Raw genomic sequence first — 27,385 nt, 5'->3', positions numbered from 1 at the left:
ACAGACTAACACAGCTGCTACTCTGAAACCTGTCAATATTACTTCTGTACCTCTCAGGGATACTGTGAGGATAAATAATTAATTAATGACTGCCAGGTGCTCATATACTATGGGAGCATAGACATACTATTTAGCAGGCAGCTCTGACCTGTCGGGATCAAACTCGCCAACGCTTATGGCTTTGCGATTGTAGTTCTGTAGCAGTAAACCACGATGCTCCTCCTTAGTGGCTAAATATTTCCGTTCCAATGTTTCAAGGTATCCTCTTAGTTCCTTTAATACCTTCACCAATAAAAGAGATTTAAATAATGAATGACTTTGCTATTTAATTGGACAGAACAATTATTAACACTCTGTGGTCCACAGCAGATGTACAAATAGAGGGTTAAATTGTGGGGTCTTGATTCAGGTGTTGCTCAAACAAAACTCATAATAACTTCAATGGCAATTTCCCTGAGTAAGGGCTGCCTTCATAAATAGTTTAGGTTAAGATTTTCAAAGGAGTCATGGAGATTCAGACACATATTGTCAATCTCAAACTTGACCTTGGCCTTTTTCATGCCTATAACTTAATTCTGGAACGGAGGAAAAGGTTTAATTTGTTATTAAATATCTCTTTCTGAAGAACACTGAAAATTTCACTACAATAAATACAGGTCCAATGTCATTTAAAGCACATTTCAATTCCCTGCAATAGATGTGAAAAAAATAATTTACCAAACAGCGATCTTGCAAAGGTAAGGCCTCCTGTATTACACATTTAGAAAATTCTTCCACCTTCAACAGAAAATTGGGAGATTTTATTTGGGATTTTAGATTTCATAAAAAGAAACAAGAGCATCAACATTAAGTAGGTAGTGAAAAAAATCTCTTTCATATTACTTTAGCTTTCAATTGCTCTGCCTGCTCCTTTAGCATTTGAGACATCTTTTCTCCTTTTGTTGTATTTTGCATCAAGTTATGATTTAAACAGTGTATTTCTGCTTCTGCACTGGTTGACAGTAATGATGAAATCTTTCTCCCAGATTGTAATCCTATATAACATAATGAAAATAAAGAATAAAGTACCAACTGGAATTTCTGTATACAGTTTTCCAGATTATTATTCCATTAATCCAGGGGACTGAACTAGATGACCTCTCAAGGTCCCTTCCAGTCCTATGATTCTATGATTATGGAACAGAATAACAAAGTGCACAATTATGTAAAATAAGGAACCTCTGTTATTTGTATAACCACTGTAATTTCAACTACCTGCAAAAGATGCTTGGGACAAACCAAGCATAGGCTGGATAGGAACAGTAAGGGGATGAAATATAAACTCTTCAGAAGCTGCACCCATACATCTTGAGTGACTGGAAAGGTTTGGATTAGAAGAAGCTGAATGAGGATATATCTGTTAAAAATATACAAAACAATATTTAAAAATAAAAGAACAGCTTTATATATAAAATATTCACTTGGAATGCTAAAAGGAAACTATTTTAATACTGTATATCCTTACAGAAGTTGGTTAGAGTTATTTAAATTATACATAAAGAATATGGAATAAGTTATTTTTCACTTTTTATTAACATATTAAAAAGTGTCAGAATATCCATGTTTATTTCCCATGAAGACACCAAGTTATGAACATGTATGTTTATAGTTTGACTATTCTCCCTGTATGTGTTTTAGACATCTAAATGTCTCAAGTTACTTAGCCAAATCTATCTTTAGAGAAGTTCTAAAAATAGGAACAACAATATAAAAGGTTGTTTAGTAGAATATATGCTTCATATCAGACCCTTCGAGAGAAAATATACTGTACTAAGAAAAAGATCTCCTAAACAATTTATCTGATTTTATAATATTCTGGTAGATTTACCTTAGGATCAAACCTCAAATGATCAATACGATTCTGAGCCTCAGCATGTTTTGTCAGCAACTTGCATTAATCCAGAAATAATAAAGAAAAAAGTATTAATGTGTTGTAATAAGTCTTTCTTATATACTAATGCCCTGATCCTACAAAGCTTTAAGCATGTGCTTAGCTTTATACATGTGAGTAGTCCCAATGACTGAGTCTAAATATGAAAAGTGACTGTTAAGTGATCTAGTTACAACCAGAATAAAGGAAACCCTAAAATACTGGAACAAATCATTTAAAGGAATCAGTCAGGTAGCACAGGTGATCCTCAAAGACGTTATAAATCTTAAAGATCCATTGGCAACATCACTATTGATGTAAATGGGATCTGGGTCAAACACAATATGAAAACAAACCTTTAATTATTTCTTTAAGATATTAAACATTTAAATTAAAATAATTTTGGTGGGATTTAAACATTTTCCTACAGTGTTAGAAATAACATTTTGCAAGTATGTGAGAATTAAAAAATGAAATTGACTATAACCAATTTCATAATATTTTGAAGGGAAACTTTTAAATTATTAGTAATGAAGGTACCACTCCATAACATTATAAAATATGTCTGTTTATGGAAGTTATGGACTGAAAGCCCAATCCTACAAACCTTTACTCATGTAAGTAATTCTTAATTAAATTAGTAGAACCGCTGACTTCAGTGGAACCACTTTCATATAGGACTACTCATGTTAGGCTTTTCTGGACTCTCTCTTTCACTTCCATTGGCATTAATATTTTATTAAATCTTGAACTGATATCTGAAAAGATCTCATTTACCTCTAGCTGTTGTAAAAGTTCAGGAATTCTCATTTCTTCTTCTTGATTCTTTACTTCAACAGAATCAAAATAATTCATAGTTTCTAAAACATCGTTCACAATTGCTGATTTACCAATCAAATTAGGCGAGAATTTGGTTCTTTTCATTATGGGAGCTGCTTTATCACTGCTATTTCTTTTTGGTATTTTGACTTTTGGAGCAACTTTAGAGAAGTCAGGAAGACAATAATTAACTTGGCCTTGGCCATATTTGAGTTCATGAGAGGAACCTGTTCTTTCAAACAAACCTTTTTGATGACTGTGATTTTTTCTTATGTTTTGGAAATTATTTGTATCTTCATTTTCAGCTATCAACTGTGAATTTTCTTGTATGCAGTCTTTCTCATCACCATAAGAAGTAGCTCTGTCATCTATAACATATTTATTTTCATCTAGCAAATTTTTATCTTTGTAATCATCTTCAGATGTTTCTTCTTGTCTGTTCAAATAATAGTCTTCAAAATACTTTGCCCATTGTTCTGTTAGTAAAGTGGGCTTGGTGCATTCTGAAATCCTAGGTTTAGTGAGGACAGTTTCATCAACACTTTCAGTAAAGGATGTCTCTGGGATAGTCTCACAATCAATTAATTGGCTTGCGTTTGATAACTCTTCTTTGGAAAAATGACGCAAAAGAACATCAGAAATTTTTGAGTTGGTGAAATGTTCCTTCCTATCTGGGCTGCTAAAAGCTCCAACTGATAATTCTGTCTCGAAAGACATGCCACCCACAGGAGCTTCCATTGCCATTTCAATCATTATTCCATTTGTTCTTGTGGCAGGTGTCCGGTGGCTGAAGACCTTTTTTTGAGATAGCTGTTGTCTTTCATCATTTATTTCTTCTTTTAAACTTTTGTTAATTTCAGAACAGGTCAAATTTAAGAAATTATCAGAAATGCTTTCTACAGAAGCACAGGCTTTCAAATTATTTGATTCATTATTGTGGTGATACGTTTTTTCTAGGTCTCCATCATAAGGTAAGTCTTCTTGCTCCTCATCAGTTGCATCCTCAGGACAGTCAAAGTTATCTAATAATATGTTATTCACTTTGTTTTTCAGTCGGTCAGGTTGTCTGCTTTTACTTGTCCTAATCTGTACGTCTTGATTATACTCCATTTACATGTCATTGGTCCTCAGCTTTCATGTAGAGCTTTTACTATTGTATGTATTAAGTTCTGTAATACATGAGAAAACTAGCTCACATTTAAATATATCTAACAATATATTAAATAAAAGCATAAGCATATATCTTAGATCTGATCCTGCAGTCCTTCTCCACACAAACTTCCATAATCTTCAGTGGGAGACAGGTACATAAAGGGCCTGATTTTCCTCTCTGTTACATTGGTACAAATCAGGATCAACTCTGTTTCAGTCAACAGAGTTACCCAAATATCAAATTACTTGGGAAAGGATGTGGCCCACAGTCTATAGTACCAGGTTATTAGCCTTTATTAGTTTGTAAACTGCAGTGTTTACAAACTAAATAAAAATGAATGAAGTTAGTAATGGAGCCAAGAACAGTAAAAGCACCTATTTAATACACAACAAGGGCCAAGATCAGCATAACATGAAGCTGGATTTTTCTACACACATGGTTAGAGTCTGTCCCCACTAAAGCAGTAAAGGCATATTACCCAGCCAACTACCCATATAGCAGCATTGGGAGAAGAAACAGCAATCTTCACATGCTGAAATTGTACCTTGCTGGCCATTGTAGACAGCACAACTCAGAGCAGTCTGAGTGCAATGCGGTTTGCTATTGGTTACCTTAAGAAACATAGCTTTCCTAATGAGCTGGAATTCAAAAATTCCTTTAATTGCACGCTGAACACTTCATATGAGAATTTATGTGGTTGCTTTCACTTTTACAGGTATTATTTTATAGGTATTATTTGAGTGCTGATAGTGTGTTGTACAAACAGGTACAGAGATGTTGAGTAATAAAAACTTCAGGTGCTGGAAAGGAAGAGAGGAAGTTAGGAGCCATCCCCCACCTTTATAGCCTCACAAGTGTTCTAAATGTGTGAGGCTTATAATTCTCAATCACTTACTCTGAAAGGGTTCTGGGCACATGCTAACTCCTCTATTGACTTCTCAAATCATAAAATGACTCTCTCTTCCCTGTCTCAGTGGGACTGGCACAGGAGGAGGTAACTCATCAAGTGATCCTCCCCTCTTCCTCTAGCAGCTTGGCCCCTCCAATTCTAAGGCCAAGCCTGACTATGGGTGGGACTTTAAAGGTACTCAGTGTTGGCATACTTTTACTCCAAAGGTAAAATTTCCAAGACCTTGGACTATAAACTCTTTGGGCCAAGGACAATCTTTTCATTATATGTGCGTATGGAGCCCAGCACAATGGGGACCTAATCTTAATAAGAGCCCCTAGCCATTACTGCTATCATGATACTTTACTAGGAAAGCACTCTTCCACATGCCTCTATAAATAGCAGAATAATGTTATACACCAGAATAATACGACGCAAAACATGTGTGTCTTCGGCTCCCTTCACACCAAGAACTGTTACTGCTGCTTTAAGGAAGGTTTCCAAAGATATTTTGAACCTTTGGGGGCACATATATCATCTATCTGCTAGAAACAAGACAAACATGGGGATTTAAACAGATAACTTTTCTTTAGACAAAATGAAATTTACTGTGCAATACAATTTCATTTCTCATCCTTCACCTCACAGAGCATAATGCGTTTCTCACACATCTGTACTCACGGATGATCCCAACAAAGCCTCTGTCTTTGAATCCATTCCTGTTCTCTTGTACTTTGCCACATAAAGTACTGTAGATTCTTTCAGTACACTACCCAGCAATCTTCTTAGCCTCACAAAGTGAGGAATGATATTGTATAACTAATTCTCACACCTTATTTGAAAGCAACATAAACTTCAGCAGAAATAGAAGCAAACTTACTTCAGTCATTAAAAATGTTGACTTGAACAGAATTGCTGCAATAAGTGGACAAAATCTGAAAAAGCTACAGTATAAATACTCCCTAATACCAATTGTAGATGAATGGTTACATTTCCTAGACCACTGCTAGAGTTATAGTAGATGCTCTGGAAATTTATACCTAAGGTAGGTATTAAATTTTCCAGTTCTAAATGCTTTAGTCTACACATGTGACATAGGTCTCTGTTTCACAGTGGATGCATCTGGTTACATCGGTTGTAACCCTATCTCTAACGCAGCCAGGTGAGTACAAGTGCAGTTTCTCAATAAGTGTAACCATATACCTTGCTATTTAATATTACTGTTCCATTCAGTTATGGTTCAGTGGTTTCAAAAAGGCCCTGCAACACAGCAAACAAACATTTTCCAGTTCTTGGTGGGGACACCAATTTAGATATATTGGTTATTCAATGCCATAAATACATTATTTCTCTTTGTTTTGTAGATGTTATTTACTTTATTTTATATACTAAAATATATAAAGTGTTTTTAATTTATATTATCTCATTCTTAGGCCCCAGCCTATGGTGACCCAAGACCAGGAACAAATGTTTGTGGGGGTGCCTAGATTAGCATTTATAATAATTTTAATTAAGAGAAAAAAATAATTTGGATAACAGCAGGACCAAAAACTCTAGCCCAGGCAGGTCTATGGAGGTTTGGTTCTGAGCCTGTGGAGTCAGCAGAAAAAGGAAAGATTATAAATGTCATAGGACTAGTCTACACTGAGAATTTACATCAGCACAGCTAGTCTCTCAGGGGTGTGAAAAATCTACACCTATGAGATGTAGCTATGCCAATCTACCCCCCTGGTGTAGAAGACCCTAGGTTGATATACAAATTCTTCCTTCGACCTACCTACCTGCTCTCAGCCCTGGTCTATACTACAAATTTATGTCGGTATAACATCACTCAGGAGTGTGACAAATCCACACCCTTGAGAGACACAATTATACCAACCTAACTCCTGGTGTATACAGTGCTATGTCAACAGGAGGGCGTCTCTCTTTGACATAGCTACCGTGTCTCAGGGTGGTGGAGTACCTTTGCCAACAGGAGTAGCTCTCCCCATCTGCATAGGTAGCATGAGCATCTTCAATGATGCAGCTGTGCCGCTGCGGTAGACAACTCTCACGAAAGCTTATGCTCAAATAAATTTGTTAGTCTCTAAGGTGCCACAAGTACTCCTTTTCTTTTTGCGAATACAGACTAACACGGCTGCTACTCTGAAACCTGTCAGAGAGGTGGAGTAACTGCAGCAACAGAACCCCTCCTATTGCCGTAGGTAGCAGCTACACTGAAGGCTACAGCAGTGCAGCAAACCTCCCTCCCTAGAGGGAGAGGCATGGGGCCTAAATGATCCCCCCCGCAAGCTCTTCACCTCACCCATGGCTAGAGCGTGGAGCAGGACTTCCCCCCAACTCCACTCAGGAACTGGCTCTTCCCCTCCTCCCCCACGGAGGGAGGCTCCCCACTCCAACCCCTCCCACTTGCCTCCTAGCTCCCACACCCATCCCTGACTGCCCCACACGAGACATCTTCCCCTCCCCACCGCACACTGACCCTCATCCCCACGTGACCTCCCATCCTAGAACAGGATCACACCGCCCCACTCAAACCCCGGGCTCCCATTGGTCAGCGTGAATGACGCAGGGCTCCGCGGGGCTTGAGAATGAGAACTGTGAAGGAACCCTCAGCGCACGCGCAGAATGTGCCAGTGGCGGAGGCGGGGAGAGCCGTTGGGTTTCTCAGCCGCAGGGGGAGGGAGACGATATTCGTGTAAGAGCTGCGGCAGCAGGGCACCGGCTATTGGCGGGTTCGAAGTGTGGAGTGCGCGGGGGGCGGGGCAGCGTTTGTTGGCAGCGTCGGGCTTTCCCCTCCCTTCTCGCGTTGCGGCGGTCGCTGTAGGGCTGGTCCATCAGCGAGGGGGGCGGGGGGTGAGGAGGGAGGGAGGGAGGTCTGTGGGGGAGCGAGGCCAGCGACCGGACCAGAAGGAGGCCGGCGGCTGCAGGCGGCCCCGGTGCTGAGGTGAGTCCGGCAGGCGGGAGAGTGGGGCCGCCCTCGGCAGAGCGGCCGTATGGGTGAGGGAGGGGGCAGGCCGGGAGCGTTGCTGGGGCAAGGTGGTGGTGTCGCGTAGAGGGTAGGAGTATATCGACTGAGGAGGCAGCAATATTGGGGGCGCCAGAGGCGCGGTGGGTGACTGAGGGGAACTCGCTGAAGGCGAGGGCAGCTGTGGGGTTGGCTGGAAGGGGGCGATGACCCGTGTGGGGGGATGAATTATTGAGGGTGGAGGGGGATGCTGACCCGAGGGGGTCGATCAGGGGAAGGTGATGGGTTGTTTCTTGAGGGTGATGTATGCAAAGACATGCAGGTGATGCTCTTGGGGCAGGGTGCCCCCCAGTATTCTGACGTTCGTAGCGGGGGTTGCGCGCATGGCGGCTACTGTTCCCTTGTGGGTTTTCTCCAAGCCCAGCGACCCGAAGATGCTCCATGCCTCGCTGAGAGAAGCGTGCTGGGCTGTTGCTCCCAAAGAAATAACTGCAGTTAATTTCGCTGCACCAACCTTGCTGTTTTGCATCAGTCCTTTCCCAATCGCAACATGAAATCAAACCCTGCTCTAGTGGTTGATGAAGAGTCCTCTGCAGTGCAAAGAGATAAAATGTCAAGGCAGAGCAATTTGTTTGGTGCTTTAAAATGATGATTGTGCTTACTAGCACTGCAGTGTTACTTGTTTGAATAATTTAACCCATGAAATGTCTTGTTTGTTGGCTGTGTCTGGTTTACAATAAATGTGAAAAAATGATAGTGTTTAATTCCCAAATCCAAAGGATAGTGCAGTTGTTTTAAAGTGCTTTCAGTGTTTTGTGCAGTTGTTTAATATTATATTCTGCCTTACAGAACTATAGCTGCAATCAATTTTTTATAGTCTAGACTGCAAAACAAACACAGCAAGGGATTATGGTAGTTTCATTACTTGGGAGGGAAAATAGTCATTTGCTGCCACCAAACCAACCCTTTAAAAAAAATTGTTGAGGGATTAACTTCTTGATTTCTCCATTATGAGACAATAACACGATGACATCACATTAAGTATCTTGAGTCCTTACTCTTACTGGCTGTTTGAATGACAAATAGACATTAGGTCAAGGGAGAAATGAAACAACCAAGATTGTTGTTAAATATATCATAAAACTAAAGGGAAGTGAACTATACGGACTTTGCTCCTTATGTAGTTTTTAAATTTGTTTCATAAACACATTTTAATAAATAGAAATGGAAACTTATGCTAGTTCAGGTTGTAGCAGATGTCTCTGACCTAGTCCCTCGCCCCTTAAAAAGGAGATACGGGTACTTTGGTATCCTTGCTTTTTGTTTACTCTTTTTACCTCTTTGGCAATATAGAGCCAAACTTAGACTCCCACCTTCAAGTTGCAGTCCTCCTACTCTTAGAAGTTTCCGGCTCCTGACTGTTTGTTAGCTTTTAGCCCTCAAAGATGCATAGATCAGGTATCTTGGGGTTGCCGTGGAGAGCCAGGCAACCATTTCAGAGTTCTGATGGACCTGCCAACTCTTACATCACAAAAAGACTTTAAAGGGACACTATAAGATTACCCTAATTTAAAAAGTTGGTAAGGAAACATGTTGCACATGCTCTGGCCTTCTCATGTCTCCATGGATCCTTAGGCTTTTCCCCCTATGTGTCTCCATGGTAGTCCTTTCCTGAACACCTCACTGGGAGAGGACACCACTACCTATAGGCTCCAGAAACACGTTTTGTATTCCTTCTTAAAGAGAAGGCTTTCACTCTCTCCAGAGGTGTTGCATGATACACCCACACAACTGTATTCTTAAAAACAAGATCTATTAAATATAGAGAATCAGATACAAATAAACAGTTCATAAAATCATAGAACTGGAGGGGACCTCGAGAGGTCATCTAGTCCAGTCCCCTGCACTCAAGGCAGGACTAAGTATTATCTAGACCATCCCTGACAGGTGTTTGTCCAACCTGCTCTTAAAAATCCCCAATGATGGAGATTCCACAACCTCCCTAGGCAATTTATTCCAGTGCTTAACCACTCTGACAGTTAGGAAGTTTTTCCTAATGTCCAACCTAAACCGCCCTTGCTGCAATTTAAGCCTATTGCTTCTTGTCCTATCCTCAGAGGTTAAGAAGAACAATAACAGTGGTGAAGAAGAATGAAATATGTTAGGTAAAAACTTTTTGCAAATGCCCAAACAGGCTTCTCTTTTCTTCGTTACAGAGAAGAAAAGACTCTACATTCCTAAAAAGCAGGTCTCATCTCATGCACTCCTCCCCACTCCAGTCAGTGACAGCTTCTTGCTGCTGTGTCCAGAATGATCTCTAGTGTCAGTCTTGAACCCACTTATTATTTCCTGTTGATCCAGTACAGCACACCCCATTTTCTCAACTAGTTTTTTCCAGATATGTATACACACCATAGAAGTTGGGGGAGCAGCTGCATTCCCAACCCTTCAGGAAATGGCCTACTGGGGAGAAGAGAGCCCTCTTCAGGTGATTACTACTTGCCTTTAAAATGCTTCACTACTGAACTCTAGTACAGCTTTCCACAGATCCTTGTGTCTGGCTGCATCCAGTTTATCCAGTTCTTTGTTTCTTAAACATTTTGTTTCAATTTTCCTTTGCCATGAAATATAAATTATGGACAGACTCTAGGCCCTCTATCACAATATTTTTCCCTTTTACTCAATTTTACTTTGTGCACTTGACAGCAGTTGTGGTTCAGTCAGTTTCACTCTTTCCTCTATATAATTTTGTAGGCCCTGATCCTAAAGTCTCACATGTATTTATCTTTAAGTACCTGAATAGCATCAGTGTTTTTAATTGGACTACTTGTATTCTTAAAGTTAAGTATGTGTAAATATTTGCAAGACTGGTACCTTTGTCATTTTTTTTTTCTTTGCTGGAAAGATGATTGTAAACATAAAAATTCCCGACAAAACTTCTAAAGAAAAATAAAATTCAAGATATATTTTTAAAAGTTGAAGTTCAGTGTCACTGCTAAGGGACACTATCTTTCAGAAAGAAATGTGATTTTTAAATTGACATTTACCTATTATTCTTATGAGTAACACACAGGATTCCTATAAATGAAAGATTAGAGACAGTATTTCTGAGGTGTTTTTTCCTGGTTTTTCTCTGTGCATTTGACACTACTTCTATATTTGTTTGTACTATTTTCTCTGTATAGTCATTCTATTTATGAAAGACATATATAAACAGGAAGAAAATATTTTAAAAAGATAAACAAAGTCCCACAAAAACTTGGGAACAGGCATAATATCTGAAAAAAAAAATTTTTTTAACGGATTAGCTTGATGGTGTCCCTCCCTTACAAACTAGTGTTTTCTTTTTCATTTTCTTTTTATTTTTTTCCCCAAGTTTTCCTTTTAGTTGATAAACTTGTAAGTAATAGTAGTGGCAGAATATAGTTTTATTTCCTTGTTTTTGTTCTAAATTAGTACCCTTTAAGTTTCTGGGTTCTAAGGGTCCAGATTTCCAGTATATAAAATCTGAATACTGACAATATTTTGCTTAATAAAGGCTGTGTTTCTGCTCAACTGAAATATCCTACTCTTGCTTAAGCTGATCAAGCTTTGAAAACTTATTTTGGCATATCTGGGTGAGAAATGGCTAAAATTCCCCTTCTGTTGCTTCTGTTTGGGCCAAAATCTAGTCTTGCTTTATCACTAGTGCCAGGGGGAAGAAAATACCAGTGCCTACTTATTAAGTAACATTTTACAGCTATTCAGTATGATGTGAAGGATCCTGAGATATACTTCACTTGATCACCTTCAGCTCTAATGTACCAGTGTTGTGTTAGTGTATTGATGTTCTCAGAACAACTTTGGAGTACTTCTGAGGAGTTTGGTAGCCTATCAAGTGTCTTGATATGTGTGTGAATTTGAACTAATGGATCTGTCCCTCTACCATCTTGGAAAGATTGAGACAAACTTGGTCTCCCAACTTGATCTCCTACAACACTTATCTACATTTCTCTTCATACAGCTGCAAAAACATTCCTCTATCAACTTTGTGTTATAGCTGCATGAGCAATGGCATATTACCTTAACTATTGGTTTATGATTTTTGATAGGAAGCTGTTTAACACTTCTAGCAGCTCAGCCTAGGCTACTGTTAACAACACTTTGTGATTGTGTCCTAACACTTAACTCTGATCATGTTTGGAGATTATGGTTCTTTCTCACAGGTTGGGTGGTACCCTTAAAAGTAGATGTAGACATACAATGAAGTTTATGTACATGGCCTATGAACCTTCAACCGGTATTATGTTCTTAAAAAAGAACCTACTTATAGCCATGTACATTTTCAAAAAGTTTCTCAAAATCCTTTTTGGCTGTCTCCTATTTATTGCATTCCACTCCTCAGTACCTACAGTGTGTTATGCTGCTTTATTGTTTTGTTCTAATGCTCCAGAGTTTCTCCATCTTACCTTGCAAGCAAGGGTTTATTGTAGGAGAGGACAGATGATCCTATTGTGACCAAGCAGTATTTGTACAGTAATAAATACTAGAATGAATCTGATATATCAGATGGAAGGGGGAATGGAGGCAGAATGCAGGCCATACTATCACTTTGCTCTACAAGGAGGCCATGAGGGAAAGTAATTAGGTACTTTGTGGACAGATGTGCATCTGCTTCCCTAACATCATTGGAGTACACAGTTATTGAAAGCAAAGTATAATTCAACTGTATAATAAACTGTTTCATACATATCTCAAATATTTATTATTTGCATAATCATAGTGGCTAGGAGCCCCAGTCATGGACCAAGACCCTGTTGTATTATTATGTGCTGTACAAACGCAGAACAAAAAGACAGTCCCTGCCCAAAAGAGCTTAGAATCTAAGTATAAGAAAAGAAACAACAGATGGATACCGATAGGCTGAGGAGGGAGTACACAAGGAAACAGTCAGACTTTTTCCCCCACACTCTGTATGGCAAGGCAGTTTAAATAAATGTTTTTTCCCTTTAAGTAAATTAGCACTAACTATTCTTGTGGAAAGCAAACAATTCCCGAATGTTTTCACTTACTTCAGTACATGTTCATCCTGTCCTTGCTAGTTCACCCTGTTCAGCTGACAGTCTCATTGATGGATCTATCATCCATGAACTTGTGTAGTTCTTTTTTGAACCCTGTTACAGTCTTTATCTTCACAACATCCTCTGGCAAGGAGTTCCACAGGTTGACTGTGTGTTGTGTGAAGAAATACTTCCTTTTGTTTGTTTTAAACCTGCTGCCTATTAATTTCATTTGGCGACCCCTAGTACTTGTGTTATGAGAAGGAGTAAATACTTTCTCCACACCTGTCATGATTTTATAGACCTCTATCATAGCCCCCTTAGTCATCTCTTTTCCAAGCTGAAAAGTCCCAGTCTTATTAATCTCTCCTCATATGAAAGCTGTTCCATACCTCTAATCATTTTTGTTGCCCTTTTCTGAACCTTTTCCAATTCCAATATATCTGTTTTTGAAATGGGGCAAGCACATCTGCACGCAGTATTCAAGATGTGGTCGTACCATGGATTTTTACAGAGGCAATACATTTTCTGTCTTCTTATCTCTCCCTTTCTTAATGATTCCCAACATTCTATTAGCTTTTTTGACTGCCGCAGCACATTGAGTGGATGTTTTCAGAGAACTATCCACAATGATTCCAAGATCTTTCTTGAGTTGTAACAGCTAATTTGGACCCCATCATTTTATATGTATAGTTGGGATTATGTTTTCCCACGTGTGTTAGTTTGCATTTATCAATGTATTTGTGGTTACTTCTTGTCCTTGGCTACGCCCAGTTCTCTGCACTAACTTGATCACAGGATGATAAAGAGCTACAAAAGTAGTTAGCTGACTCTGAGCTAAACATTGATTCTGCTGTAATACTATATGTAAAGAGCAGTTCTGCTCTGAAAAGTTATTCTGTAATAAAGGCATTGTGAGGTTTAGCGTTGATCCTCACAATGACTTCTATATTAAATATGCGTAATTAACAAGTAATAAGATGGCTCTTAGAATTACCAGTTGTGTATATTCAGCCTTGGATCTGAGAGTTTGATTGGGTTTCTTCCATGTGGATTATTGTTGTTAATAAAGGTTATACAGGCTAAATTGTGTCTTCAGTGAGTGTAGTTCTACGTTTTCAAGTCACTATGTGGCCTGTAAATCTTGCCACATGCCTTAACTAAGCATTTTTAGTTAAATATCTAACATGAGAGAATACTGCAGATAAGACCCAATCCATCTCATTGCAGTAAATATCAGTGGGAGTTGAATCAAGGTTATAATGAGGTTACCATACTTAATATCATATGTAAACTTGGCAAAATTTAAGGTTCCATTCCGAATGTATGTTAAATGACACTTGTATTGCACCATTCTCTTCAAGGTCCCTGAACTCTTCCTGTCCCCAACCTTGTTTTGCAGTACCAGCTGACTACTACTTTACTCCAGAAGCGATCCCATTGTTCGTAATCTTTTTCACATTGCAATGGAACTACCTTGTGAAATAGGGTATTACTCAATGTGAGTAAAGTCAGATTCTGGCTCTAAATTTGGACTATTAAATGAACTGAAAGGTCCCCTCCTTCCTCCCAGTTCCCCCCCCCCCCTCCCCCGTGACACTAACTGTCTCCACAATTTTGGTATATATGCACACTTTATTCTTCCTACTTGGGTGTTGGTTTTAGACATCTTACAGAAGTGAAAAGGAAGCAGTCCTTTAAGAACACTGGTGAGTTTCTTTCTGACAAGGTGGTTTCTGAGTCGGGAATTGCTTGTTTGTGAGGTGGATAAAATAACTTGATCTCGTTGTGTAGATAGGAGTGAATCAGTATATTAATTAATGTTGAGGGTAGGTCATGTATGACTAATACTAAGAATAATACTTGGCACTTGCATAGCATTCTCTGTCATCAAAGTGCTGTACAAACATGAATCCTTAACAGGTGAGGGAGGGAGAAAAGGAAGCATTATCCAAATTTGGTAAAATGGGTATACAGAGGTTAAATGATTTGGTGTACAGCCAGGATTACAGTTTGGTAGTTCTTGGTTTCCAGTGCTTGTCCTCAGTCTTCTAGACCACTTTTCCTCTTGTGGGATAGGGGAAGCTATAAAAGGAATGGTTTTGGCTCCCATATCTTGAATGAAATGGAACCTATACTGCAGCATCAGAGGGACACTCTGTATCTTTGATGGTGTGTTTTAAGCTATTTGTAATAGCCTTTGAACACCTATTCAAGAATAAAATCTTTCTTAATGGGGTGTGATGTCATATCCATGAATTATGACAATCCACTAATTAGTGGAAGGAGCCGACTTCCTTCAGCTCCCCACTGCTCAGCCATTGGGGATGGCGCAAGAGATCTTGTAAATGTAAGAGGAAAAGGGAAGGCAGCTATGGGAGTGAGTTGATTGAGACTCAGATTAATGTATTATTAAAAATTGTTTATGTATTCATTATTTTTCTGTCAAAAATATTTTAAAATATATTCTTTTAAAGGGGAGCTTATCTGTGGTGCAGCTACTACCTTTTCCCTTCTGTTGGGAATCTCCACTGTTCGGTGGGCTGTTAGAGAAGACACTACTAACTAAATAAAAGCCCTTCAAAGGTCTGAAGAGTCCTGGATGCTGATAGGCTGTGAGGAGGTAAGAACTCAGAACTGTAATGCATCTTTATAGTGAGCTTTGCAAACTGGTTTTGGCTATTAATTTTGGTATCTGCAGGTTCAGAAAAAAACTAACCAGGATGAGGTGTAGAAATAGCTAATAACAGTGTGCTTGCCTAGCCTTATTCTGTCAAGATGCTTTGTTTCTATTCCCAGAGGGAAAAGTTGTTCAGGGATTCTTACACATCAGTGGTCCTTTCCAAAAATTTTTTTCAGACCTATAATCATACACTGATGGAAATTCTATCTTTGTAAAGTGGCTGGTTGATGGAAACCCCTGTTTTGTTCAAAGAATAGGTAGTCAAAGTTAACATATCAGAGTGTTTGGGAATCTTAGGGTGTCAGTCTTAGCTGAGACGTAGGTCTTTTCTTTCTTTTTTTGATTGTCTGCAGTGTTCCATAAAGTACATATTACTTACTTTAAAAATGTGTCCATCTAAAGCTGTGGGTGATTGTGTTTAAAAAAAAAATAATGCTGGGGGAAAAAACATGCAAGTTAAGATCAGCGTACAAAACATTTACACTAGCAATAGTCTACATGTAGGTCGGGCTGATGGTCCAGTGATAGTACAGTGCACCATTGGGCTGGGGCTTCTCTTCCATGTTCACAGTGGCTAGAAGATCTGTGGAACCTGCTTTCTCACATCTTGTGAAGGGGGAGTGCCTTGTGTAGTTGTCTAGTAAACCTCTGTCCCTTGCCCTTTCCTTCAAGCAAATCTGAAAATAATTTATTAGACTCTGGAGAGATCTGCTTCCTACCTGTTTGCTGGAAGAATAGTTATCACAAAATGAGTTTCTTCACAATTAGCCTGTTTTTTCTCAAGATATCTTTCACCCTGGAGACATTTCATAGAATCATAGAATATCAGGGTTGGAAGGGACCTCGGCAGGTCATCTATTCCAACCCCCTGCTCAAAGCAGGACCAATCCCCAACTAAATCATCCCAGCCAGGGCTTTGTCAAGCCTGACCTTAAAAACCTCAAAGGAAGGAGATTCCGCCACCTCCCTAGGTAACGCATTCCAGTGCTTCACCACCCTCCTAGTGAAAAAGTTTTTCCTAGTATCCAACCTAAATCTCCCCCACTGCACCTTGAGACCGTTACTCCTTGTTCTGTCAATTGCTACCACTGAGAACAGTCTAGATCCATCCTCTTTGGAACCCCATTTCAGGTAGTTGAAAACAGCTATCAAATCCCCCCCTTCATTCTTCTCTTCCGCAGACTAAACGATCCCAGTTCCCTCAGCCTCTCCTCATAAGTCATGTGTTCCAGTCCCCTAATCATTTTTGTTGCCCTCTGATGGACTCTTTCCAATTTTTCCACATCCTTTTTGTAGTGTGGGGCCCAAAACTGGACACAGTACTCCAGATGAGGCCTCACCAATGTCGAATAGAGGGGAACAATCACGTCCCTCGATCTGCTGGCAATGCCCCTACTTATACAGCCCAAAATGCCATTGGCCTTCTTGGCAACAAAGGCACACTGTTGACAAATATCCAGCTTCTCGTCCACTGTAACCCCTGGGTCCTTTTCTGCAGAACTGCTGCCTAGCCATTCGGTCCCTAGTCTGTAGCGGTGCATGGGATTCTTCTGTCCTAAGTGCAGGACTCTGCACTTGTCCTTGTTGAACCTCATCAGATTTCTTTTGGCCCAGTCCTCTAATTTGTCTAGGTCCCTCTGTATCCTATCCCTACCCTCCAGCGTATCTACCTCTCCTCCCTGTTTAGTGTCATCTGCAAACTTGCTGAGGGTGCAATCCACACCATCCTCCAGATCATTTATGAAGATATTGAACAAAACCGGCCCCAGGACCGACCCTTGGGACACTCCACTTGATACCGGCTGCCAACTAGACATGGAGCCATTGATCACTACCTGTTGAGCCCGACAATCTAGTTAGCTTTCTATCCACCTTATAGTCCATTCATCCAGTATACTACTTTAACTTGCTGGCAAGAATACTGTGGGAGACTGTGTCAAAAGCTTTGCTAAAGTCAAGGAACAACACGCCCACTGCTTTCCCCTCATCCACAGAGCCAGTTATCTCATCATAGAAGGCAATTAGATTAGTCAGGCATGACTTGCCCTTGGTGAATCCATGCTGACTGTTCCTGATCACTTTCCTCTCGTCTAAGTGCTTCAGAATTGGTTCCTTGAGGACCTGCTCCATGATTTTTCCATGTGGAATTAAGCCAAGAGATAGGGAAGATGATTATTATAAACAACAAACCAAAAAGAATCATTAGACTTCAAATCAACACTGTCCCAGTTTAAATCCCAAAAGGATCAGATCGTTAGTAAAAGTACCTCTCTTATTCTCTCTCAAGCTACCAGCTGAGGAGAGCAAACCTGGAACTCTTAAACTGGTGCAGAGAAATTTATAGAAATGAAAATTCCAGGAGAAATCATATTTCCTTTCTTAGTGTGGTGTTTTCTTTTACCTGGAATCCATAAAGCTGTGCAGAACTGTATCTACCTCACCCACCTTGTCTCTGTCAAAGTTAATATCTTTTATTAGACCAGCTTCTGTTGATGAAAGAAATGAGTTTTTGAGTTCAATGGAGAATTTCAAAAGCTTGTCCCTTTCACCAACAGAAGTTGATCTAATAAAAGATATTCTCACCCACTTTCTCTCTCTCTCTCATCCTGGGACCGACGCAGCTGCAACACCATCATAAATAACTGAGTCATGTCTAACCACCATGTGCCATTCTGTGTTAATGGTTCAGAAAATCTGTGTTTTCCCAACACATTATTAACAGCTGTTTGAGTCCCAGTCATAGAATATCAGAAATCAAGAATGAATAGTGGATATTATTTTTCCGTTAGTTACTATACAAATATTTATATTACACTCAATGTGATGATGTTTCAAATGTACTGCACTATGCCTTTGGTTTAGTGAACCCATTGTCTGCTTCATGTATTGGGATATGACTTATTAATTCAGGCGAACTTATTAAAAATACTTTGAAATTGAATTAAAAGCCAAAATCAAGCTTCTAGTTCTACTCTTTGTTCTTCACACCATGGCCCATATTATGTGGAATTTTGTGTGTGCACAGGTCTGAAAATCTGGGCCTATGCTAACATCTAGATTTAAGAAAGAAACCTGTCAGTATATTTTATTACTCTATTTGGTATGGTTTTATCTAACTTTAAATTCAACAGTGCTTGCCAAAGATCCGTTTTTAGATTATCTGCTTCAAGCCTGCCCTTTCTCTTTTCTCTCCATTGTTATAACCCGAATATTCCATTTCTAGAGGAAAAATTTCTGTACTTAAATACATTTTTTTTGCTTTGAAGAAAACGGTCTTGATTTAAGTGATCATTACACTGAAATATTTTAAACAAACATTTCCATCGTTCCATCATCTTTTGACTGTTGGTCTTCCATATTCTGCTAATAAATTAATTTCATAATAATCATATCTGCTGAATCATTCCACTAAAAATTGTGTGGAAATTGTTCTTCTGTATAGTTAGAATAAATGCAGTTGATCCCAATTAGCTAGTATCTCCTTTTAAAATAAGCATTTTTGGTTTTCTTTTGATGTATATTTTAGGTAAGTACCTCTATTACTGCACACTGTCTACACCAGCCATATCAATCTGTTGTTCTATCCAAAGAATATCTCAGAACTGAAGAGATCTGTTAGAATCCACAGTTTACTGAAAATTTCACGGAGATGTCTACTTTAGTCATATAAGTTTGTACTGTCTCCTAGCCTGGGCAACTAAATCTTTGTGGTAGAAGATGCTGTATAGCATCAGAAACTCGAGTCTGGAAGATCTTGACAACCAGGTCAGTTTATAACCTAGCAAACTTTTGGGAAAGAGCTGCATTTATTGTTATACGGTTCTCAGAGAATGTAGTATGTACTGCTGGTTAAAGTGGAGGATTGGTAGTCGGAAGACTTGGATCTTCTTTCTTGCTTTTCCTTGGACTTGCCTTATAACCTCACCCAAATCAGTTGGAGTCTGATTTTTTTCAGAGTTGCTAATACACACAAGTCATTTGAAGTAAATGGAAGCTGGAGGTGTTCAGTGCCTCTGAAAATGAAGCCCTAAACCTAATTTTTTTCCTCATTATCCTTAGGGCAATACTTTATACCTACCTCGCACCAAGCAAGCCCCAAGCTTCTATGCCCAATACTTAAATTTCAGTATAGTGCTGAGGAGGCAAAGGTGATCCTCCCAGGAGAGTTCCCATCTTCCAGTGACAGGTTCAATTGAAGTGACTTCTTGTTTCAACTGACTGCCCAGGTAGAAGTTAAAGATCTTGTGGTCCTTAGGGAATAACTGGCATCAGATCAACATTCTCTCTCAATAAGAAAGTTTGGTAAGACATTGTTCTTTTTGTTGTGGAGCACATACTGGCTGCTACACCTGATTATAGAACATAAGAACCACCATACTGGGTCAGACCAAAGGTCCATCAAGCCCAGTCTCCTGTCCTCTGACAGTGACCAATGGCAAAGGGAATGAACAGACAGGTTAGTGTCAAGTGATCCATGCCCTGTTACCCAATCCCAGCTTCTGGCAAACAGAGGCTAGGGACACCATCCCTGCTCATCCTGGCTAATAGCCATTGATGGTCCTATCTTCCATAAATCTTTCTAGCTCCCTTTTGAACCCTGTTATAGTATTGGCCTTCACAACACCCTTTGGCAAGGAGTTCCAGAGGTTGACAATGCGTTGCATGAAAAAATACTTTCTTGTGTTTGTTTTTGAACCTGCTACCTATTAATTTCATTTGGTGGCCCCTTGTTCTTGTATTATGAGAAGGAGTAAATAACACTTCCTTATTTACTTTCTCTATACCACTTATGATTTTATAGACCTCTATCATATCCCCCCTTAGTCGCCTCTTTTCCAAGCTAAAAAGTCCCAGTCTTATTAATCTCTCCTCATACGGAAGCCGTTCCATACCCCTAATCATTTTTGTTGCCCTTTTCTGAACCTTTTCCAATTCCAATATATCTTTTTTGAGATGGGCAACCACATCTGCATGCAGTATTCAAGGTATGGGAATACCATGGATTTATATAAAGGCAATATGTTATTTTCTGTCTTATCTATCCTTTTCTTGATGATTCCCAACATTCTGTTCGCTTTTTTGACTGCCGCTGCACATTGAGTGGATGATTTCAGAGAACTATCCACAGTAACTCCAAGATCTTTCTTGAGTGGTAACAGCTAATTTAGACCCCCATCATTGTATATGTATAGTTAAGATTATATAATAAACATATTTTGTTGAAGCATTGAACTAGCTATATCATAATCTTTGTTCAGGAAGAAATTCCATACTAATCCTAATTTTTCAGGTGCTTTAAAACTTTATGAAAAAATATCCATTGAGCTAAACCCTCATTCATTTATTCCATCCCAGATATGACTTTATGTGCAAGGTTGGTGTAGTGGAAATATGGTAAACCTTTGTTTGACTTGTATGTGTGGCTTTTTTTTGTTTTGTATTTTAATTTCCAATAAGGCTTTCATCAGTAAAGGCACTCTTTCACACATTTGTGAGTGTAGTTTTGTTTGAAGTCATGGAAGAGTTAAACTCAAGTGACTTCTTTTTAAACTTCATACTTACCATGGACCTATTCCTTGGTGAAGACAGGTGTCATTGTCATGCTTGAAGAGATTTTAGTTGAAAATACAGATCACAATATCCACTTTTCTATTATTATTTTTAATTATTATTTTAATATTGAATAGCAAGATACAGTTCTCTAAGGGTTCACCTACAAAATGCATGAAAGAACAAATACTTCTCTGCCCGCCCCCCCCGAACCACACACCAGGAGCGAGTCTCAGAGCCTGGGTCAACTGACTTGGGCTCGCACTGTGGGACTAAAAATAGCAGTGTAGATGCTCAGACTGGAGCCTGGACTCTGAGACTGAATGTCTACACTGCTATTTTTAGCTTGCACCATGAACCTGAGTCAGTTGACCTAGGCTCTAAGACTTGCTGCCACATTATTTTTTCTTCTGTGTAGACGCACCCCAAAAATGAAATTTTTCCCATTGCAACAAATGCCACATTCTCTAAATCATCCTAGAAAATCTAAACCCATATGAGCATCTAAGGGTATATTTACACTGCACACCAAGCCTGGGCTCTGACTCAAGGTTTGAACCCAAGCCCCCCTTCCATGCGCACACACACATCAGTCTAACTTGGGTCAGCAAGCACTCAAGGCCCAGGTCCTAGCACCCTGCCGGGGGCGGCAAAGGTCAGAGCCCAAGTCCTGCTGACACTTTCTGGTCCAAGCCCTGTTATTTTGCAGTGTGGATGCAGGTCAAGCCACAAACCCGAGTCAGAAGGTTTGTGTAGTACAGTGTAGATGTGAGACCTGGGTCCAGTAATTGTAAACCAAGGTTTATAATGCAGTACAAGCATGGGTTTGGAAACACAGAGTCCACAAGCCCGGGTCCTGCAGACCTGGGCTTCGTGTGCAGTGCAAACATATCCTTTGAGTTTCTAGGGTTTCTTTTGTTTTTCCTTTATACATTTGGACTGTATTATGAACAAAAAATTGTGTTTATTTGAATATGTGATCATTGATGTATGTTCAAAAATGCACTGATTTCTAGTTTACTTCTGCCTCTTTTTCAAAGCTTCAGTACACAAAATGCTATGATTCAGACATAAATGTAAAAATTGGATAATTTACAGTTGTGGGAAATCACAGGAACTATAAATTGACCCCTTGTGCATTGCTTGTAACTTTGTTAATCACTTTAATTTTTATGCCATTATACAAAAGCATAGTGTGCATACACTGTGTAGGTTGAGAAGGTTCAGTTACCACTTCCGTGGAAGCTATAACTCCCTCATTCCTGTGCATTCAAAATCTTTAATCATATTGTTGCATTAGTAGGGCAGAGCTTTTTTGGCACTTCTAATATGTAGGTCATAACTTAAGTCCTTCCCAATCCATGAAGACTGCAATTGAATCTTGAAATGTGTGTGTCACACCCATGTATTATTAAAAAAAAATTTACACCCACTTATTGAGAGTGAGGCAGTTGTAACCAGTTGCATGGAAGGGTGAAAGAACTGTTTTACTAGAAGAGGGTTGATACTTTGGTTATGGGGTGCTTGTTAGCCGATGGCCAGGGATGTTTGGTGAGGTGCCAGCTATGCCCGTTTATACCATCCGTGACTTTAACCGCTAGGACGCACTGTCCCTTCGCGGCGGGCAGCCCGGGCTAGGCTGACGGATGCCCCAAGGTCCTAACCACCCGTGACTTTAACTGCTAGAGCTCAGAGCTCCTTCGCAGCGGGCAGTCAACACTGACTGACAGGTGCCCCAATGGCAGCACTAAGAGCCTCTCCACACCCGTGACTTTTAACTGCTAGAGCTCAGAGCTCCTTCGCAGCGGGCAGTCAGGATTGACTGACAGGTGCCCCAAGAGTTTGCCCCGTGGAGGCGGCACAACTCAACGCTAGGCTCTTAGTACTCTCACCTAATGGCCAGGCTTTATAGCCAAAACGGCTGAGGTTCTTTAATTGTGTTGGCTGCTTCACAGTAAACCAGAGAAACAAGTCAGGCTTATGCATAAATGGTTACCAAAATTTATTAAACTAGATTCTAATCATGTGGTTACAAAATTGCTAGTGCCTACTTATTTAAGTGTAGAGATGTTACACACACAAACAAGTTACAAAACTGAAGCTACAATCCCAAAGAAAGAAAACAAAGTATAGAGCTCTATTTCAAAATATGTGTACACTAAAGATAGGAGATCAGGTGTGGGTGCTTCTTACCCTCCTTGCATCTCTCGATTCCAGCGGTGCCAAGCCAGGATCGGTCACTCAATTCCGCAGAAAGACGAATAAGGGACAAGGCTTAGGGACCCTCTTAGCTGCAGAAGCCTTGGGAGGCTGTCACTTATCTGACCAGCAGATAGATAGTGAAAAGCACTCAAAAATCATGGTGCTGTAGGTCCCCTACTTATACCTCTGTACTCCTTTATTCTCTTTCTCCTTTCTATGCTAAATTGGGGCTGGTCTGTCGGGGTGACGCCAGCTCTCGCAAGAGTAGTTCACACTTGCAAGGGAGAAACAATAAGTTTCGACTACTGGACACTTCTTTTATCAGGGTAAATATTTTCCTACCTAGGATGTTGGTGTGTGTGCATCATGCTGTTTTAGTAGGGGCTAAGAGCCATGTCTGTCACAGCGCCTCTGCCTGCTGTGAGCCCAATTGTTGTATACGTTCCCAGAGGCACATTGTCGCAGCACACCTGTGCTTCTCACAGCTTCAAAGGCTGTGCTGGAGTGCCCTGGTGTTTTGGCTCCCGTGTGTTTCCAGCAATGCTGGTCTGAGAGGGGGGGCTGGCTGTCTGGCTACAGTGCTGGCCAGAGAGGAAGTCTTGGCAGGCCTGGGTAGAGGAAAAAGCACTGTTGGAGGCAAATGGGAGCACTATGTTGGAATTGCAGGTTATAGAAGTGGTTGATGCTGGAAGCAGAAATGAGAAAAAATTTGGAGTAGAGAGAAGGGAGGATGCTGTGTGGAAAATGTGGGTCCAAGACTAAATCTATGAATTAAATAAAGGTAGATTAAATTAGAGCTTCAGAATTTCCTCTTGGTGTTCTGGTGACTGTATAAAATGCTTGAGTTTTGCTGTCATGTTCTGACATCTCTAAAATCTCTTGCTGGAATGCATAGCCATGTAATTCACAAGTGCATGTTTATATGTAAATCATATTGACATGAAAGATGCTATATTAAAACCAAACCCATATATATTTATCCTTTAAGCTTGTCACTTGGAATTATACCCAGGACAAAAGACTAGCAACACAATGATAGCTGATTCAAAATCTAGCTGAACACAGAGTACTGCTTTCTGTTGACCCTTCTTTTTTTTCAGCTGCTTGCATGCAAAAATTCCCATGGTTACAGTGAAACACTTTGCCTCTCTCACTTTAAGTGATTGATAAGATTTAGCACTCGGCAGGGATTAGCTTTGTGTTTTGCATCAGCCCAAGGTGGTTATGAGTTCTTTGAAAATGAGACTTCAAGCCAAGCATCTTGTGTTCCCTTTGCAGAAATGCAGCTGAATGGAACTGAAAGGGCCACAGACACAAGAACTCGAGACATGTTTATGGAAAGCTGTGTTTGGCACTGCTCTCTTTTCCTTATTAAAAAAGAGTATTTCAGCAGGAGCTTAGGATGTATTAACTCTAACTTGTTAATATAGTAATTGGGATAATGTGCTGACAACAATTTTCCATATTAAGGTACTTGTCCTGCCTGCAGAACACTTTTCTCTACTGATAATGCAATTCAATGGAGGAAAGTAATGTTTTGATAAGCATGCGTGAAGATCATTCCTTTCATGTTCGCTACAGGTAAGACTATGTACTGTTTTGGATAAAGCTTTAAGTACTATATTAACAATAGAAACCTTATGTGAATGTTCAATACTGTTCTTTTTAAAGAGAAATAGCAAAGTTAAACATCATTTCAACAGGAACCTGTTTCTTAACCTGTGTTACTAGTGGCACTGTACCTTAAAACTGAAAGAAATTTTAAAATACCACTTACTTCTTACTGTTGAAAAGTTTTGCTCTTTTTCTTTTCTTGGCTTGAACAGTGAAAATAGACTAGTCAGTTGCCTAGTTGATTTCATTTCCTCCCCCCCACCCCCAGTTACATTAGTACAGTGCAAACTTTGATGGAAAATATTTCCACTGGATGCGGGAACTTTCCATTAGAAACGTTTCTAATGGTCTTAGGTTTTGTCAAAGCTTATTTTGCAAAACCTAAAATTTGGTTCAGATTTGACCTGACAGTGTCTCTTCTGGTGCTGAACCCAAGAATAGTGTGAGATGAGAAAATAATTTAAAAAAACCTGTCATTCCACACTTCTGTAAGTTTGGAACTGTTCTTTCAAGAAGTTTCACTTTTTATACCTTCCATAGCTGTGCTCTGAGCTCACTTAAGCTTATGCTCAAATAAATTGGTTAGTCTCTATGGTGCCACAAGTACTCCTTTTCTTTTTGCGAATACAGACTAACAGGGCTGCTACTCTGAAACCTGTCACTGAACTGGAACTGTGCGCTGTTGCCAAATGAACTGGTGTATGTGATTTACTACAAAAATATTGCAGTGTTTGAGGGTTTAGCATGCCAATTTGATGTGACTTTTTGTTATGTTCTAAGAAGGAAGTGGAGCATAATCCCAGTAGTGTAATTCATGTGTAACTCCCTTCATTGACTTTATCAGTTAATTTCCTGAAATGGTCCACAGTATTTGACAGTCTTCTGCTGTATTGTGTTATCTTGCTGTACCCCCTTGACCGTACCCCCAGTAGCCCCACAAACTATGCGTATTTTCATAATCTACTGACTATATGAGCTAGGGAGGGTGTGCCTGAGAGGTACTTCTTGCATAAATCTGGATGACAATGCTTAAAGGTGTAAATGTGTAAAAGAGGAATGTTGGCTTGGAGGTGAAGTTGCTATATCTTGATATAACTTGACATACTAAACACTTAAAATCTGTTAAAGGTAAACTTGTTTGATATGCTCTTATTGAGGCAAATGCTATCCTCATTAAATGAGGATATTCACCTTCCTTGTGTAGATGTTGAAATTTGGTTATAAAGCAAATTAAAGGTGAAGGACTATAGAAATACTTAGTGCTCTTGCTGTTGGGTGGTGGCAGGTCAGCATGATCGCACCTTTTCTTCCCAGAACCTGTATTATCTGTTCTGTGGTGCCCCTTCAGCAAGGCTAATAGCAATGTTGTCTGCCACTGTACCACTCTACACAGGAGTAGTGCTAGTGTAGATGCCAAGCAGGGACCTGACAACTGCACTGATGCAGTTGGTTCTCCCAGTGCAATTCTGGAATACCCCGCCCCACCCTTCTGTGACAGCAGGGGGCGGAAATTGTATTTAATCGTGATGGTTCTTAAATAGTGGTCAGATTACTCTGTGCCTAAGGATGGTTGTGGCAATTATCCTAAAAGGTGGTTGGTTTTGGTGAGGTAATAGCTACACATTTTTAATTTCCAAGGAACTAGTATAAAGAAAAAGCTCATAAGTAAGATTCAGATATTGAACTGATCTGAGGCTTTTATTTAAATGGATGTAGTTTAGAGTTTAGTTCTTGAGTCAGTTAATTGTAGAGTGTAGAATTTAGAAGGTTAAAAAAATAATCCCACCCCCCCCCCCCTCAACTTTATGTTCAGGTCATCTATTATTTGTGTGTCAGTATTTGTATATGCAGAAGGTGATCTCTCTTGCCCTTTTGTCTCTTGAGCAGAATTCCCTTTCCAAAGAGATTCCTATAGCAAGGGTTCTCAAACAATTTGAATGGCGGGGCCCACATTTTAGTACAGAGATATGATTGTGGATCTGTTTTTGATTGTGTGGGCCATCACTTTTCGCACTCTATAGTCAGACTATCTCTGTGGCAGCTACATCAATTGCCTATATGGAGAAACATATAATATATTTTGGGTTGTCTTCTATTGCTATTCACTGGCTGGAAATAAGGATGATGCCAACACCAGTGACTGCCCAGCTCTCCAGAGACCACCAGCAAATTCTCCATGGAGCAACTACTGGCAAACTACCTCCACCACAGAACACTAAATTAGTGCACCAAACATCCCACAACTAAGGGGTTATCTTGAGTAGGATTTCTTTTTAACTTGATGTAAGCATGTTGTAAAGTTCTAGTTTAAACAAGGCAAGCTGTACTCTAGCATGTACTAGGTCGGGGTGGCCAAACTGTGGCTCATGAGCCCAATGTGGCTCTTTTACAGTTAGTGTGGCACACAGAGCTCCCCATGCCAGCCAGGCTAGGAGGGAGCTCGGGACTTCTGCCTTGTAGTGGGATAGGGCCTTCAACCATGCAGGGTGTGCCTGCCAGGGCTGGGGGTTTCAGCAGGAGCGAGGCTGAAGCCCCGAGCCTCGGTAGGCATCTCCTGCG

At 40.0% G+C, this 27,385-nt stretch overlaps 2 protein-coding genes across 6 annotated transcripts in view; one reads left to right on the top strand and one right to left on the bottom strand.

Moving 5' to 3' along the window:
* AKNAD1 (AKNA domain containing 1) overlaps nt 1-7,067 on the bottom strand; it is a 30,109-nt gene extending 23,042 nt beyond the window's left edge. The window contains exons 1-7 of the mRNA XM_074962208.1: nt 6,734-7,067; nt 2,687-3,897; nt 1,868-1,927; nt 1,255-1,396; nt 883-1,034; nt 718-777; nt 149-282 (exon numbers count right to left, since the gene is read on the bottom strand). Coding sequence (XP_074818309.1) covers nt 149-282; nt 718-777; nt 883-1,034; nt 1,255-1,396; nt 1,868-1,927; nt 2,687-3,838 — 1,700 coding nt within the window. The 5' untranslated portion in view covers nt 3,839-3,897; nt 6,734-7,067. The remainder of the gene's footprint in view (nt 1-148; nt 283-717; nt 778-882; nt 1,035-1,254; nt 1,397-1,867; nt 1,928-2,686; nt 3,898-6,733) is intronic.
* A 569-nt stretch (nt 7,068-7,636) lies between these two features.
* The window catches only part of GPSM2 (G protein signaling modulator 2), a 58,621-nt gene continuing 38,872 nt past the window's right edge, over nt 7,637-27,385 (top strand). For 2 of the 5 annotated variants that reach the window (XM_074961211.1, XM_074961207.1), the window contains exons 1-3: nt 7,637-7,717; nt 15,255-15,400; nt 24,683-24,793. In XM_074961211.1, the coding sequence (XP_074817312.1) occupies nt 24,732-24,793 (62 nt within the window). In that variant the 5' untranslated portion in view covers nt 7,637-7,717; nt 15,255-15,400; nt 24,683-24,731. Of the gene's footprint in view, nt 7,718-14,179; nt 14,279-15,254; nt 15,401-24,682; nt 24,794-27,385 lie in introns of those variants that run through there. The other 3 variants (XM_074961208.1, XM_074961210.1, XM_074961209.1) reach the window with 3 other exon arrangements.

Source organism: Natator depressus, chromosome 8 (genome assembly GCF_965152275.1).
Source record: "Natator depressus isolate rNatDep1 chromosome 8, rNatDep2.hap1, whole genome shotgun sequence".
Classification (NCBI taxonomy): Eukaryota; Metazoa; Chordata; order Testudines; family Cheloniidae; genus Natator; species Natator depressus.
This window is presented reverse-complemented; position numbering and strand designations above follow the sequence as displayed.